Here is a 14,962-nt window from a genome sequence, read left to right as displayed (position 1 = left end):
ACCGCAATAAAAACTTACAAAGTACAAAATACTAGACCAGGTGTGGTGGCTCACACCTGTAATACCAGCACTTTGGGAGGTGGAGGTGGGTGGATCACTTGAGGTCAGCGGTTCAAGACCAGCCTGGCCAACAGGGCAAAACTCCATCTCTACTAAAAATATAAAAGTTAGCCAGGTGTGGTGACATGTACCTGTAATCCCAAGGAGGCTGGGGGAGGAGAATCACTTGAACCTGGGAGGCAGAGGTTGCAGTGTGCCAAGATTGTACCACTGCACTCCAGCCTGGGTGACAGAGCAAGACTCTGTCTCAAAAAAAAAAAAAAAAAGAAAACCAAAAAAACAAAAAAACGTGTAGGCTCTTTGCCTGTGTTTCCTACACAGTACTGCATCCAAAGATATACCCCATTGGTCAGGGTATTACAAAATACGGAACATCATCAGGAGCATCCTCTCACCTCACCTTCCAGGAGAGGACCACCTGTCAGCAGACTATTCTCCAAAATCCAGCCCTGGTTTAGCAGCCAGAAACACCTAGGGATCCCTAGCTGTGTGTTTTAGTTAGAAATCTGTTTCATATATGTTGCACAAAAGAGAGAGAACAGGGGCTGTCAGAGCACAGAGGAGGGCTCCCAACCCATGGGAGAGGCGGTCAAAGAAGGCTGCCTGGGGGAAGTGCCATTTGAGTTGGGTTTTGAGGGATGAGTAGGAGTCAGCCAGACAAAGGCCAAGGGGGAAGAGGTTCCCCAGGAGAAACAGCCAGTGCTCACCTGGAGGTGAACTGACAGTTTAGACAGGCTGGTTCATGATAGTAACAGGATGCTCTGGCATAGCTGAAGTTGGGCCCCAAGACTCATGCCATGCCTTACAGGACTGAGTGATACTTTTGTCCCAAGGGCACTTAGTACAGGGCACTTAGTACAGGGAAGTGGCATTTTGGGCAGATCTCTCCGGACGTCAAGCAGCGTGGCTCGGTGCATCAGCTGCACGGCCAGTGCCCAGAAGCTGGTTGGTCCACACTGGTTAAGTTAGCAGAAGCCATAGGGAGGCTTTGCTGTGCATGGTGGTCATTCAGAACCTTTCTGTGGCCTGTGTGAATGGTCCTTGTTCCCTTCTCTATCACGTTCCTGTCACAGGGACTCTGAAGGTGGACCCTGGATATTTCTGGATTTAACAGTCACTGTTTTAACTAGTTGTGACCCTAAACATCTCCTTATGGTTAGCCACTTGCAATTTCTACCTGTTGGGAACCCCAGGATACCAGTCCCCAAGGGCAGGAGTGGGTTGCCTTGCTCCTGGCGGTGCCCTGTCAGTGCTCGGCCTGTGGCACATGCTCATAAAATAGTGGACAAAAGCATTTTTCTGGGGCTGTGTGCACTGTGAGAACTGGGGTTCCCTCTCTGGCCACACAACTGGCTGCTTCATTTCAACACAGCTCTGTTGATCTGGATGTGCTCTCAGCTGCAGAAAAGCTCAGGAAGTGATTTACAAAACAAACAACTGGTTTTGAAATGCAAAAATAACTCTGGAGAAATGTATTAATGTCTGCAATTTACTCTGAAATGTGACAAAATAATAGCATGCATTCACCGATAAAGGAGAGATGGACAGATGGAGAGAGCGGTGTTAAAGAAGGTACAAGCACAGTCAGATGTCAATGGTGGCATCAAGATGGTGGGTTAGAGTGAGTACTATGAAATATTTTGACTTTTTGGCATTTGGAAATTTTCATAATAAAATGTTAGGGGAAAAGAATGACCCTGAGAAAAAAAGGCCAACTGACTTTTGGAGCAGATGAAGGCAAAATAATAAGATAATAAATAAAATAATTGAGGAGGCCAAAGAAAGGAGTAGAAATGGGGATAACCTAGCCCATATTTACATTTGTGATGTGGAGGAGCCCACTGTGCATGCAGAAATGTGAGATTCCTCTGAGTGATTGAGGGGCTACAGAATCTGCCAATCAAGGGCCGCAAAATCTGCCAATCAGGAAAGAGGGCAGCCCACCCTAGTGTGGGCTCTTGGCATGAAGAGCATGAGGTTTTTGATGAGGATCTGAATGATGGCATTGGCTGAATCAGCCAGGAAGCCAGGGAGGCAGGAGGAGTAGAGCTTGGTCTACAGGATGCTCTCATGTTTTGGGATCTAACCCTTGCAGAGGTTTAGGACTTATGGAAAGGCATTAAGCTCAGAGGGACTGGGTCTGAGCCAGCCTGGGTTCCTGGCCTGGCCCCTTCTTTTACTAGCTATGTGCACTTGGAGAAGTTGGCTCATCTCTGAGCCTGGGTTTTCTTGTCTATAAAAATGAGGATAGAGCCTGGGTATAGTGGCTTACACCTGTAATTCTAGCACTCTAGGATGCTGAGGTGGGAGGATCGCTTGAGGCCAAGAGTTTGAGACCAGCCTGGACAACATAGCTAGACCCTATCTCTACAAAAACTAAAAGAGTTAGCTGGGCGTGGTGGTGCATGCCTGTGGTCCCAGACACTTGGGAGGCTGAGGTGGGAGGATCATTTGTGCCCAGGAGTTTGAGGCTGCAGTGAGCTGAAATCGCATCAATGGACTCCAGCCTGGGCAACAGAGTGAGACCCTGTCTCATAAAAAAAAAAAAAAAAAAAAATGAGGATTGAGTGTATGTAGCAACCACCTCCAAGGGTCACATGAGGATTGTGTGGAAGGAGGCCAGAAACTGGCACGTGACCAGTGGCCATCGTGGGGAGTGTTCAGTTAGCACCCAACCTGCCCAGCAAGACCTCTGTCCACACTCAGTGGTCTGATCCTTTCTCCCTTGCCCTTGTGACTAGCTACACTAAGTCCTCCAAGGGAGAAAAGCCTTGTCAGGAAAAGCACTTTCAGCTGATGTCCACAGAGTAAACTCCAGCATCCTTAGCGGCAGATGGCAACTTGTGTCCGGGTTTCAAATTACAAACAATTGACCCGTAGTCTTCAGGATGCAAAATCAAATCAGAGCTTCCTTCTCCCCATCCAAGAGGGTTGCATTTCAGCTTGTTCTCAGCTCCTCACCTCCCTGCCTGGAGGGTCTGCTGATGCAGACCACCATTAGGTGCTGCTGTGGGTGGAAATAAACTGCTGTCTTCTGGGCTAACTGGGCCATCTCTGGGGCTAAGGATAGAGCTCCAACTCAAACTAGTGCAAGCATTAAAACAAACAAACAAGCACACAAACAAAAACCATGGATAGGTTCCTGGGACTGGGCTACTGACTTCAGGCATGGCTTGATCCAGGCATCCAAGTACCACCAACAGGACTGGGTCTCCCGCTCTATCTCTGGGCTTGGCTTTCCCCTGCATTGGTAGGTTCTCTCCACATCAGCATTGTCAGCCATCCCTAAAGAATTCTGATCAGCTCTACTGAGGATACACGCCCATACCTGCGTCAGTCACTGTCAGGGGGAATGGAGAACTCTCACTGGCCCATCCCTGGTGAGGGGGAAATGCCTGGAAAAGGTGTCAGGCGGAATCAAAGTAACAGTTGTTGTTCTGTATTTTGGAGAAAAATTGAATAGTCTCTGTGTGCTGAGAAGCTGCGGTCGGGGGTTCTTCTGCAGTTTGGGTCCATGTACAACCAACTCCTAAGTGTGGCTTAAACCTGCCCACCAAGGACCTAGGTCATAAAAGGAAAGGGCTGGGTTCTGGAGCCAAGCCCACTTGATTCCGTCCCTGCATAACCATGGACAAATGCCTTCACCTCTCTGTGCCTCAGCTTCCTCATCTGCACAACAGGGGTGGATCAACGTGGTGGAAAGGAATGGAACTCACATGTGAAGTGCCTGGGCCAACCCCCCCGCCCCCTTCTTCCAGAGAAGCTCCCTTTTTGCCTGTGGTATAGACTAGGCTTGCATATATTTTTCTAAAACATTTTTTCCCTAATGCTTTCAAAAAGGGATGACTTTGTCCAATTCAGTCCAGCCTTCAGCTCCCTTCACTGCATCCCTGTCTGCCCCTGTGATGGGAACTCACTGAAGGTCTCAGCTGTGGTGTCAGGAATGGAGGGTACAAAGGTGAACACCTACCTTTGGAGGAGGCAACCTGCCTTCTCCAGTCCAGACAATAAAGTCAAGGCCAAAGTGTTTCCTTCAAAAAATAGTTTATTCTGCACATTTCCTGGTAGGCTCTCTGCCCACCATGCCAGGGTAGCAGCTACTCATAACTTGCCTTTCTCTCCAAAACCAAGAGGGCCTTCCCAACAGAAAAACCTTCAGTTCCCGAAGCAGCATCGATTCTTCCCCTCACCCCAGCAAACCTCGGGGTGGAATAAGGAATAATTCACCTTCTCCCATCCCTCACTGCCCCACCGCACCTTCATTTGCCAGGGCCGTCACTGGCTAATGGTCAGATTTTGTCTTTTTCAACTCGGATACTGTCAAGCATCGCAGCTTTTGGAGGCTTCCCTGGGCGACTTCATGGGCTTCCACATTGACCAGGCATCACATTCAGCATCCTCGGACAAACCGCCCATCACAGCAGTGGCTTGTGGCCAACTCCCTCCACCCCAGTGGGAGAAACCAGAGGACTGCAGGGCCCCGGGCTGTGCCGCCTGCAGAGCCAGGAGCTGCCGGATGCATTGCAACATCCTCCCTGAGCAAATCGGTATGGTCACCACCGTCCAGTCCTTAGTCACCGGCAGCTCTGCCCCTCGGTCAGATCCCACCATCTGTGCTCATCAAGCCAGCAGGCAAGGGAGCAACAGTGACTCAAGTGGCCCTCCAAGGGAGCAGTGGTGACCATCACAGACGTGACACTTGTGAGCAAGCTGGGCCATGGGTGTGGCAAGGGATTCCTCTCCGCCTCTGTGCTCCCCACTTGGGCAAGAGAAGGGTGCCTGCGCAGGCTGGGGGCCAATCCTGCAGGCAGAAGGGGCAGTCCTCATTTTCCTTGGAGGGAAGAGGCAGGCAGAGGACCTCGAGCTATGCGAGAGGACCCTCCAGAAGCCCTGAAACCTCTGGCTGGGCACTTCCATTCATTTTGCTTTCCCTCTCTCAAAAAGAGAATCCCTGGCAACCAGTGCTAAACGTGGCCTGCCAGTGGGGCCCTCCTATGATTCACTAGGGCCATCTGGGGAACAAAATGCCATTTCATTCTTGAAATAAAAAATCATCTGGCCAAAGATGGTGGCTCACGCCTGTAATCCCAGCACTTTGGGGGACCAAGGTGGGTGGATTACCTGAAGTCAAGAGTTCAAGACCAGCCTGACCAACATGGTGAAACTGTGTCTCTACTGAAAATACAAGAATTAGCCGGACATGGTGACCGGCACCTGTAACCCCAGCTATCTAGGAGGCTGAGACAGAAGAACAGCCTGAACCTGGGAGATGGAGGCTGCAGTGAGATCATGCTACCCCACTCCAGCCTAGGTGACAGAGCGAGACTCTGTCTCAAAAAAAAAAAATTCATCCATACATTTTCTTGGGTGACTAGAGAGTATACAAAGAAACATCATTACAAAAATAGGTTTTTCTCTAGTCCTGTCTACATATATATATTTTTTCCTTGACCCATTTATTTGGCTGAAATATATGAGATGCTTATATCTAGTGCTGGTCTCCGAGTAAAAAAATAAAAGATTTCATGATATGATATCCAAGAAGCCTGAAGAACGCCTGGACCCCACAGGCCAGGCACTGTTTTGCAAAAGGAAACAGGGATGTTTTAGCTTGATTAGATTTAGTGATGCAATAAAAATGCTGTCTTCAGAGACAAAACAAAATAAACTTCCCAGCTATGGAGAGGAGGTTGTTTCTGTTTGGGAGAGGCACTCCTGGGCCTTTTATTGAGACAGGTGTCAGCTCGGAACCAGCAGCCCTGCACATGTGCCCAGGATTTTCTTTTTTTAAAAGCAAGTCTTCAAGGTCTGCTGAGGGTGTACCAACGGTGGGTGTGGGTGGTTCCTCTTGCTGTGGTCCCGGGAATGGCTGGGCAGGCCGGGGTCAGGTGGAGGCCGGGCTGTCCATGGTAGACAGCAGGTGAATGACCTGTGCCCGCTCAGCTGGGCTGATGTGCTGGCTCAGGTATATCACACAGTCCACGGCCACCTCGGGGTTTTCTTGAACCAGGCTGTGAGGGAGGTGAGAGGAGGGCTGGGGTCACTCCAGCCACTTTTTCAGTGGCCCCTAGGATGGCAGAGTCCTTGTGTGGGGCCACACCCCAGAACCCAGAGCTCCCAAGTCCCTTCCTGCTGTGGGCCCCAAGGGGGCGATGGTCCTGTGCAGCAGGAGGGCTGTGACCTAAAGATCAGAATGTCTCGAGGCACCACTGTCCCTACTGGTCACTGCTGTGTCACATGACCTGAGACAAGACACTGCCCTGAGTCTCAGCTTCATCCCCAAAATGGGGTCCCCTGTGCTCGACTCCCTCCTTCACAGGGGGACTGCATGGCAACTGGGGGAGGGGACGCTGTGGAAAGGCCAACACTGGCGTGGAAGCCAGCAGCCTGAAGGCTGGCGGTTCCAAATGTGGGTTTTGTGACTAACCCTGCTCAAGCTGTGACTTTGGATAAGTCCATATTCCAGCAAGGGTCATGAGTTGGAAGGGTCTCACACTGTCTTCATAGCACCCCTGGGCTCTCTGCCCCACCCCGGCCACCGGGCTGGGAGACCGGGCATTGGGGAGTATGGTCTCTTTGCTGGGGGCCGGGCAGGGGCCCAAGCCCAGACTGTGGCTTTCAGCACACGACCCTGGCCCTGAGGCCCTGGGACTGCACAGTGTGGCGGGTTCAAGTGGCTGCCTAGGAGTGGGCAGCTGGGGGTCAATCCTGGCTCGGGTCCTTGCCAGGAGCCTGGGAAGCAGGTGCGGTGGCCACTCACCCTCGGATGGTCTTGAGGACAGAGTCGTGCTTCAGGTACGTGATGTTCTCGCGGATGGTGGAGCGCGGGCCGTCCTCCACCTGCCAGTGCTGTTCTAGCCACTGCACAACCACCTGGTTGTTGTCCCACAGGTAGGCCTGGGGAGGGGGCAGAGGACGCCTCAGAGAGGTACCCAGCTGTGGGCTGGCTGCCTCAGCCCCCAGCACCCTCTGTGCCCACTGGCCTCGTTCTCACCCCAGGCCCACCTTGACAGCCCCCTCCGTCTCCACGAACCAGCGGCGCAGCATGGACTGGATGTGCACGTGACTCAGCTCCCCGCTGGCCCGCAGGATCTCCTGCTTGACCTGGTCCTCCAGGAGGAGGCGGCGCAGACGCCAATACAGGAAGGTGCGCGCGGTCTTCCACTCCAGGATGTCCTGCGGAGGAGCCAGGCTTGAATCCCCAGAAAGGGAAGGAGGAGATGGGCTGCTGGCTCTGACCACACCCATGACAGTGGCTGCCCGGGACTGGGCCCAGGCTCTGAGATCATTGCCAAAACATCCCAGGCAAGCAAGCTGAGGCTCAGGGAGGGGAAGGCACCTGCTCAGAGCCAGGACATCACCAGGACTCCAGACTGGCTATAGGTGAAAAAATGTCCCCCATAAAAACCCAGCACCCACCTCTACCTCAACTGACACGAACACAGGCTTGTGTGAGGCATGAGCCAGTTGGGAGGGAGAACAATGCAGCAAGAGAACCAGTGAGTAATGGACGTGGGTAGGAGGTGACTGTGGGATGTCCTTGCAATGGTGAGGGGCGGGGTGAATGCTGGATAGGAACAATGATTTCTACCCCTGGTCCAGGTCCAAACTGACCGAGTCATCAGACTTGTTGCTTATTAGAATCTCTTGGGGATTTTAAAACACATGACTGCCAGGCTCCTGTCCAGGTGTTTGGATTTCATTGGTCTGCAGTGCCATCTGGGGATCAGGATTATTTTAAAGCTCCCAGGTGACTCCCACCTGCAGCATTTCACCCATCCCAAGCCCCCCCGAGCCCAAATGTCCTCCACGTTTTGGAAAACAGGGTAGGCTCTTTGCACCCCACACGGCAGCCGTGGCTCTCACAGATATGACGCCCTTCTCCAGCATCCGGCCGGGCGTGTCGTGGAAGTCGGCGAACTGCACCGCCACCTGGTGGTAGATGGGGAGCAGCAGGTCCTCGCGAGCCTTCAGCCGGCCCTCCAGGTCCTTGCGGTCCTTATCTGAGAGATCAGGTTCCCCTGCAGGTGAGCAGAAGGGCCAGTCAAGTCATGGAAGGTGGCCATATGTGGTGGGGTGGAGATTTTTTTTTTTTTTTTTGAAGAAGGCACAAATCAAGATGTGCAGGACAGGCCTTGCCTCATGAGAGGTCTGAGCTTTAACTCTGATATTACCCCTGCTGCTACACAGGCTGCTCTCAACCCCCTAGGTCCCCCAGAGTCCACTGGCCTTGCCCCCAACCCAGGCCCATCTTGACGGCCCCCTTTGTCTCAGATCAAATAGCTAGTACAGTCTCAGAAATGCACTCACAATTGCAAGACAGCATTCAACGTGCAACTCTACATTTTCCCCTTCCATCAGACCCACTGTGCTTGCAGAATACTATATCAATTACTATTTTTAGTATATATTGTAAAATATTATAAGGAAATATTATAAGCAACTCTATGCCAAATTGACAACTTAAGATGAAATACACAAATTCCTTGAAACACACGAACCACCAAAGCTCACCTAGGAGGAAATAGATAACACAAATAGTCCTATATATAACAAAGAAATTGAATTTATAGGTAAAAACCTCTATCAAAAACAAAGAAATAATGCCAATTCTGCACAAACTCAGAAAATAGGAGCGAACACTTCAACTCATTCTATGAGAGCAGCATTACCCTGATACCAACCAAAGAAATTACATGCACACACTGTAATAAATCTTGTGAACAGCACAACACACTGACACTTAAAATGGATATTTACAGAGAATTACATCTTGTGGCCAGACGCGGTAGCTCATGCCTGAAATCCCAGCACTTTGGGAGGCTGAGGCAGGCAAATCACTTGAGGCCAGGAGTTTGAGACCAGCCTGGCCAACATAGTGAAACCCCATCTCTACTAAAAACACAAAAATTAGCCAGGTGTGGTGGCGCACACCTGTAATTCCAGCTACTTGAGAGCCTAAGGCATGAGAATTGCTTGAACCCGGGAGGCAAAGGTTGCAGTGAGCTGAGATTGCACTCACTGCACCTGGGCGACAGAGCAAGACTCTGTCTCAAAAATAAACAAATAAATACATAAAGAGAATTAAGTCTAAAGATGATAAGTGAAACAAAGCTGTCATTCAAACAAAGTTAGTAAAATATCTTATGTCTGATTGGGAATTCTAAAGGAACATTTTGCCACCAAAATTCTGATATTCCCCATCAGCGCCAAATACTTCAATTGCTATCTTTTGTGTATTCTGAGAAATAAATTCACGATGGCATTATCTATTTATCTATATAGATATTTAATGTTAAAAAGGTTGATTTAGAAATGTGAATGTCCTCCAGTCATGGTGGCTCATGCCGGTAATCCCAGCATTTTGGGATGCTGAGGCGGGTGGATCGCTTGAGCCCAGAAGTTTGAGAGCAGCCCGGGCAACATGGCGAAACCCCCTATCTACAAAAATACAAAAATTAGCTGGGCATGCTGGTGTGTACCTGTAGTCCCAGCTACTCAGGCTGAGATGGGAGGATGGCTTAAGCCCAGAAGACAGAGGTTGCAGTGAGTTGAGACTGCACCCTGCACTCCAGCCTAGGCAATAGAGCCAGACCTCATCTCAAAAAAACAAAACAAACAAAGATAAATGTGAATATCTTTAAAAACCTCACAGTTATTATAGCTGTATTTTGATATTTCTTCATTTTATTTTTAACATCCTAGAAACCCCCAGCAATGGAACCGGCTGGGCTTCTCTTGACCTCTGAGAGGTGAAGCCTTTGGGATCCCCTTACCTAGCTGTTCCATGAGCTTCTTGTAAGCTGGATCGATCCTTCTCATGGACTTTATCAGATCTTTCTTTCGGAACTTAATCTCCACTGTCCCCTCTGGTTCCAGAACACCCCCCCTTAAAAGAGAAGAGGCAGAGGGATGGGGGTGTATGAGGCATTGCCCAGCAAGCAATGGCTAATGGATGTTGGGGGAGCTGGAGGGAAGACAGCCAGAAGATCTGGGGGTCAGTTCTCAGCTCTTTTACCCCTACACATGCTGTGTGCCCTTTGGCGAGTCACTTTCCCTCTCTGGGCCTCCACATCTTTACCCACAGATGTAAAGACTGAACCAACTGTTTAAAATAATGCTTTCTGAACTCTGGAAGGCCCCTTTCAGGTCTAAGAGTGTATGACTTTTTCCATGGCAGCATAACCCTCCTGCTCTCCAGCCACAGGCCTCTCTAACTTTGCTAATTTCTGCTCTCCTAGAGGTGAGGCACTGTTTCTGATCACTTTAAATCTCACAAAAGCACCTTGAGAACCCAGCATGGTCTTGTGTGAGCTGTCCTTCCATTTCCAACATACATTTTCTTTGTTGTTGTTGTTGTTGTTGTTGTTGTTGTTTTGTTTTAAGACAGAGTCTCACTCTGTCACCCAGGCTGGAGTGCAGTGGCACTATCTCGGTTCACTGTAATCTCTGCCTCCCAGGTTCAAGTGATTCTCCTGCCTCAGCCCCCCAAGTAGCTGGGATTACAGGTGCATGCCACCATGCCCAGCTAATTCTCGTATTTTTAGTAGAGACGGGGTTTCATTGTGTTGGCCAGGTTGGTCTTGAACTCCTGGCCTCAAGTGATCTACCTGCCTCAGTCTCCCAAAGTGCTGGGATTACAGGTGTGAGCCACCACAGCTGGCCTCATTTCCAACATTTTTATTTACCCCTCATTCTCCCCCTGCCCCTTTTTGCTTTTGACAGCTTAGAAGCCCTGAAGAATACTATCAGTAGCTCTGAGCTTCCTGGTGGCCAGCATGAAAAGTTAGCAATGACTCCATTCAAGTGCTGCTCAGTATCCTGAGTCTTCCTGGAGGACTGACCTCAGCAGTCCCTGACAAGGGTCTAAGTGTCCTGAATGCAGGACAAGCATGGCCCATTTGCCACCATATCATAATGTCTAGCAGAATTAACAAATGAATGAGGGAGTGAACACAGGAATGCTGTGCCTATATTTGGAGCAGAATGACTATTGAGGCCTTTACATCCTGTGTAGCATGTAGTTTTCACTTCAAAGTCATCAGTCACTGTGCTGTGAACATTATTGTCATGATCCTTTCTGTAGGAATCTCTAGAATAATTCCTCCTAAGGAAAGTGCCAAGGAGGTTAACTCTCCTGCAAAGAACCAGTATCCTCTCATGCAAGTGTTCATTCAGTTATTTGTTTAGCCAGTATTTTCTGACCACCTACTAGGAGCTGGGCACTGTGCTAGACCCTGGGATTTAAAACTGAATAAAACATTTCCTATAGGAACTCATAGCTTTGGGAGAAGCTCAGTCTAATGAGAGATACATGGCTCATCATATTTCCCTTTTCATCCTGGCTGCCAGGAAGCTCAAGTGCTTTCGGTCTTTCCTTTATTATTTTTTGATTGCAAACTTCCTTGGGAAGGAGGAGTATAAATCATGAAAGAAGAGACAACATTCCTCCACCACCCACAGGTTCCAGCCACTGCACCCCTCCATGATCCCCCAAGGTCATGGGTTCTCAAGGCTGGGAGAACAAGAAAAGGCTAAGCCAGGCTAAAGGCAACACACCCACCTGCTCTCTTTGTCCGCGTACATTTCTATGCACAGCGGGTTGATGGTGGCATCTATGACCACCCAGGAGCCTCCCCGGAGCTCCGCATAGGGTGGGATATAGATCAGGATGGGCTGTTTGTATTGTCTGAGACCATCCACGATATAGGCTCCAAACTTCAGCACCTGGTCATACATGTCTGAAAAGCAAAGCAGCCTCCTAGTTTGGCAATTTCAGGGCCCTCACTCATCCACACACAAAACCCACTGCCCTATTTGTCCTGGGGGTCCTGAGAGAGCGAGCTCAGCTAGGAGACTTGGAGAGCACTGGGCTGGGAGTTGGGAGCACTGATCGCTCTCTAAGTGGCCGTGTAACCCTGAACAGGTCATTCACCCAGTATGGGCCTCAGTGGCCTTATCTGTGAAGGCACGGGGAGAAACCAATCTCTAGGATTCTTTCCAACTGGAATTGAAATGCCCTCACCCGTGACTGTCCCCGCCCTGCTCCACCATTTCCAGCAAAGAAAACCCTCGCTAACAGTCACACTGATCCTTCCCCAATGTGCACAGGCAGCATGGCCCTTATTTCCCACCAAGACACACTTCTCCAGGTCCCCAGGCACCCTACATGAAAACAAGAAAGCAATAATAACAGCACTGGCAATCACGCTGCATGCCAGCAATGAGCTCATCAGACCTTTACCTCGGCCCTCTGAGGTTGGTCCTGTTCTCAACCCCCTTTTACAAAGGAGGGAAACTGAGGCTCAGTGATGTCTCCCAGCTAACAAGGACTCACAGCAGGTCTGCCTGCCTCCCATCCAGCTCTGTCCTCAACACCCCAGTGGTCTAACAGCCACTCTCTCCCAAAACATGCTTGGTGGCTTAAAAAGTGCCCACACAATTGTAAGGTCACATGAGGCTCAGAGCCGCTTTCTGCAGAGGGAAGGGCGGAGAAACATCCTCCTCACCTTGCCAAACGGGGAGATGCCTGCCCAGGTCACTGGGCAGCTCCTGGGGCTGCCCCAGTCATGAGGTTGGACCTCATGGTGTGACCTCTAGAAAGTCACACTTTGCCTCCAACCCTCAGTTCCTCACTTTTTTTGTTTTTTGGAGATGGGGGTCTCACTCTGTTGCCCAGGCTGGAGTGCAGCCTCAACCTCCTGGGATCAAGCAATCCTCCCACCTCAGCCTCCCAAATAGCTGGGACAACAGGCATGCGCCACCACGCCCAGCTAATTTTTTAAACATTTATTTTATTTTTTGTAGAGACAGGGTCTTGCTATGCTGCCCAGGCTGGTCTCAAACTCCTGGCCTCAAATGATCCTTCTGCTTTGGCCTCCCAGAGCACCGGGATTACAGGTGCCTGCCACTGTGCCCAGCGGTTCCTCATCTTTAAAGCAGGGTGGTGGGGCACCTGAACAGTCTTTTGTCCTCAGGGTTGTTGGGAGACACAGCTAAGATGATGATGGGCACAGACTAGGACATTAGCGTCACCACCCAGAGGGTGCTGTCCTGGGTGCTGACCCCAAGGCTTTGGGGTAACCACAGGCAGGGAGGGGCTTACCTTTCATGCCGCCGGAGAACCCCCTCCAGTTGGCAAAGATCATCAGGGGCAACTTCTCCCGGTTGAAGTCCTTGATGGCTTGGGCGGTTTTGTAGGCTGAGTCTGGGAACCACACCTGCCCTGCCTGCTGAATTATCTGGAACACAGAGCTGTGGGGATCAGATGCCTCCGCGCAACAGCAGCCCAGGACACAGGGATGGCTGCCACAGCCTTGCCCTGGATGGCAGGTGATCTGATCTGTGCTGGCCCCAGCACCAGAGCCAGGGCTCAGAAGGATGGAAGCCCCATCTCCTCGGCTCAGGACCAGGCTTGACCCTCCCATTGCAGCCCAGCAAGGTTCCCGTGGCCCTCATTTACAGGCTCGGAGGGGTGCCGAGCTCGTCAAGGTCACACTGAGCTGGGGGAAAGCTGGCCCTGGGACCCAGCCCTCTGACCCCTGAGCTCTTCTCAGTCTGTGCCCTGGCCTAGCGCAGAAACAGCAACAGGGGCAGGGCAGGAGGCGGGAAGGGCTTCTAGGGACCTTTATCATCTGCTGAGGAAGAAGCAAGAAGGTGCAGCCCTTTATGCAACCCGTAGAGAAAGTGTCAGAGAAACAGGCACTGAGCCCCCCAGGGCCAGGGACTGCACTGGGTCCCCTGCTTCTCCACCTGAGCTGGCAGGGCAGGGATGGGACCCCCATGCCCAGGACCCACTCTCAGGACAGTGCTGCTGGCTGAACCAGCAGCCACAGCTCCTGGCCCCCTCACCTTGGCCTCAGAATCCAGGTTGGCAGGGTCTGCAGGGACCGCCACCTCCACAGTCCGTGTCTCCACAGCAATCACTCCCACGGGAATCCCCCCAAGCCTGGAAAATGAGCACTGGTGAGCCAGACCCTGGGCAGCACCCTAGACGCATTTGGGGACCTCTGGGTGTGGGGGTGAGGGCATGTGGAGGAGAATGTTCTTTTTAATCTGGCGGATTATTTTATTGGAAGGTAAAGAAAAAGCCCCGAAATGGTAAGAGCCTTGAAAGGTAGCAGACCTATTGGTGCCCTTTTTGGGGCAAGAACCATCAGAGGAGGGCTGGGATGGTGTGGGGCCTGGAGCAGCATGAGCCACTAGAACTTTCCGTGATGAGGGCCACGTTCTCCATCTGCACTGTCCAATACAGGAGCTGTGGGCTGCACGTGGAACGTGGCAAGTGTGAGGAATGGAACAGGTCATCCTCTGTCACTTTGACTTAGTTCAATTTAAACTGAAGGAGCCAGGCATGGTGGCTCACGCCTGTAATCCCAGCACTTTGGGAGTCTGAGGCAGGAGGATTGCTTGAGTCCAGGAGTTTGAGACCAGCCTGGATAGCATAGTGAGACCCTGTATCTGCAAAAAATAAAAAAATTGGCTAGGTGTGGCGGTGCACACCTGTGGTCCCAGCTACTTGGGAGGCTGAGGTGGGAGAATTGCTTGAGCCCAGGAGGTCAAGGCTGCAGTGAGCAGTGATCACGCCTCTGCACTCCAGCCTGGGTGACAGAGCAAGACCCAGTCTCAAAATAATACTAATAATAATGAAACTAAAGAATCACATGTGGCCAGCAGCTACTACACTGGACAGCATAGGTCTAGACATCAAGTTGCACTTGGGAAGGGCTGAGCGATGTTGAACTGGACAGAGACTCAGCTCAGGGGATGCCATTACATCAGTTACTTGCTACTGAACTGTGCATCACTATATGGTTCTCATTTACCCTACAAGGCAGGGGCTGGGGAGAGCAGTCTTCAAAGTGTTTTCACATGGAAGGTGGAATGGATTTTTTTTTTTTTT

At 50.9% G+C, this 14,962-nt stretch overlaps 1 protein-coding gene across 1 annotated transcript in view; it reads right to left on the bottom strand.

Annotated features, from left to right (window-relative positions):
• Positions 1 to 4,087: 4,087 nt before the first annotated feature.
• Positions 4,088 to 14,962, bottom strand: part of ACACB (acetyl-CoA carboxylase beta) — a 175,585-nt gene continuing 164,710 nt past the window's right edge. Inside the window, 8 exon segments of the mRNA XM_011937064.1 lie at positions 4,088 to 6,071; positions 6,821 to 6,957; positions 7,066 to 7,236; positions 7,927 to 8,081; positions 9,837 to 9,949; positions 11,624 to 11,801; positions 13,166 to 13,301; positions 13,912 to 14,008. Of these exon segments, the coding sequence (XP_011792454.1) occupies positions 5,945 to 6,071; positions 6,821 to 6,957; positions 7,066 to 7,236; positions 7,927 to 8,081; positions 9,837 to 9,949; positions 11,624 to 11,801; positions 13,166 to 13,301; positions 13,912 to 14,008 (1,114 nt within the window). The 3' untranslated portion in view covers positions 4,088 to 5,944.

This window comes from Colobus angolensis, unplaced genomic scaffold (assembly GCF_000951035.1).
Source record: "Colobus angolensis palliatus isolate OR3802 unplaced genomic scaffold, Cang.pa_1.0 Scaffold10, whole genome shotgun sequence".
In the NCBI taxonomy this organism is placed as follows: Eukaryota; Metazoa; Chordata; class Mammalia; order Primates; family Cercopithecidae; genus Colobus; species Colobus angolensis.
This window is presented reverse-complemented; position numbering and strand designations above follow the sequence as displayed.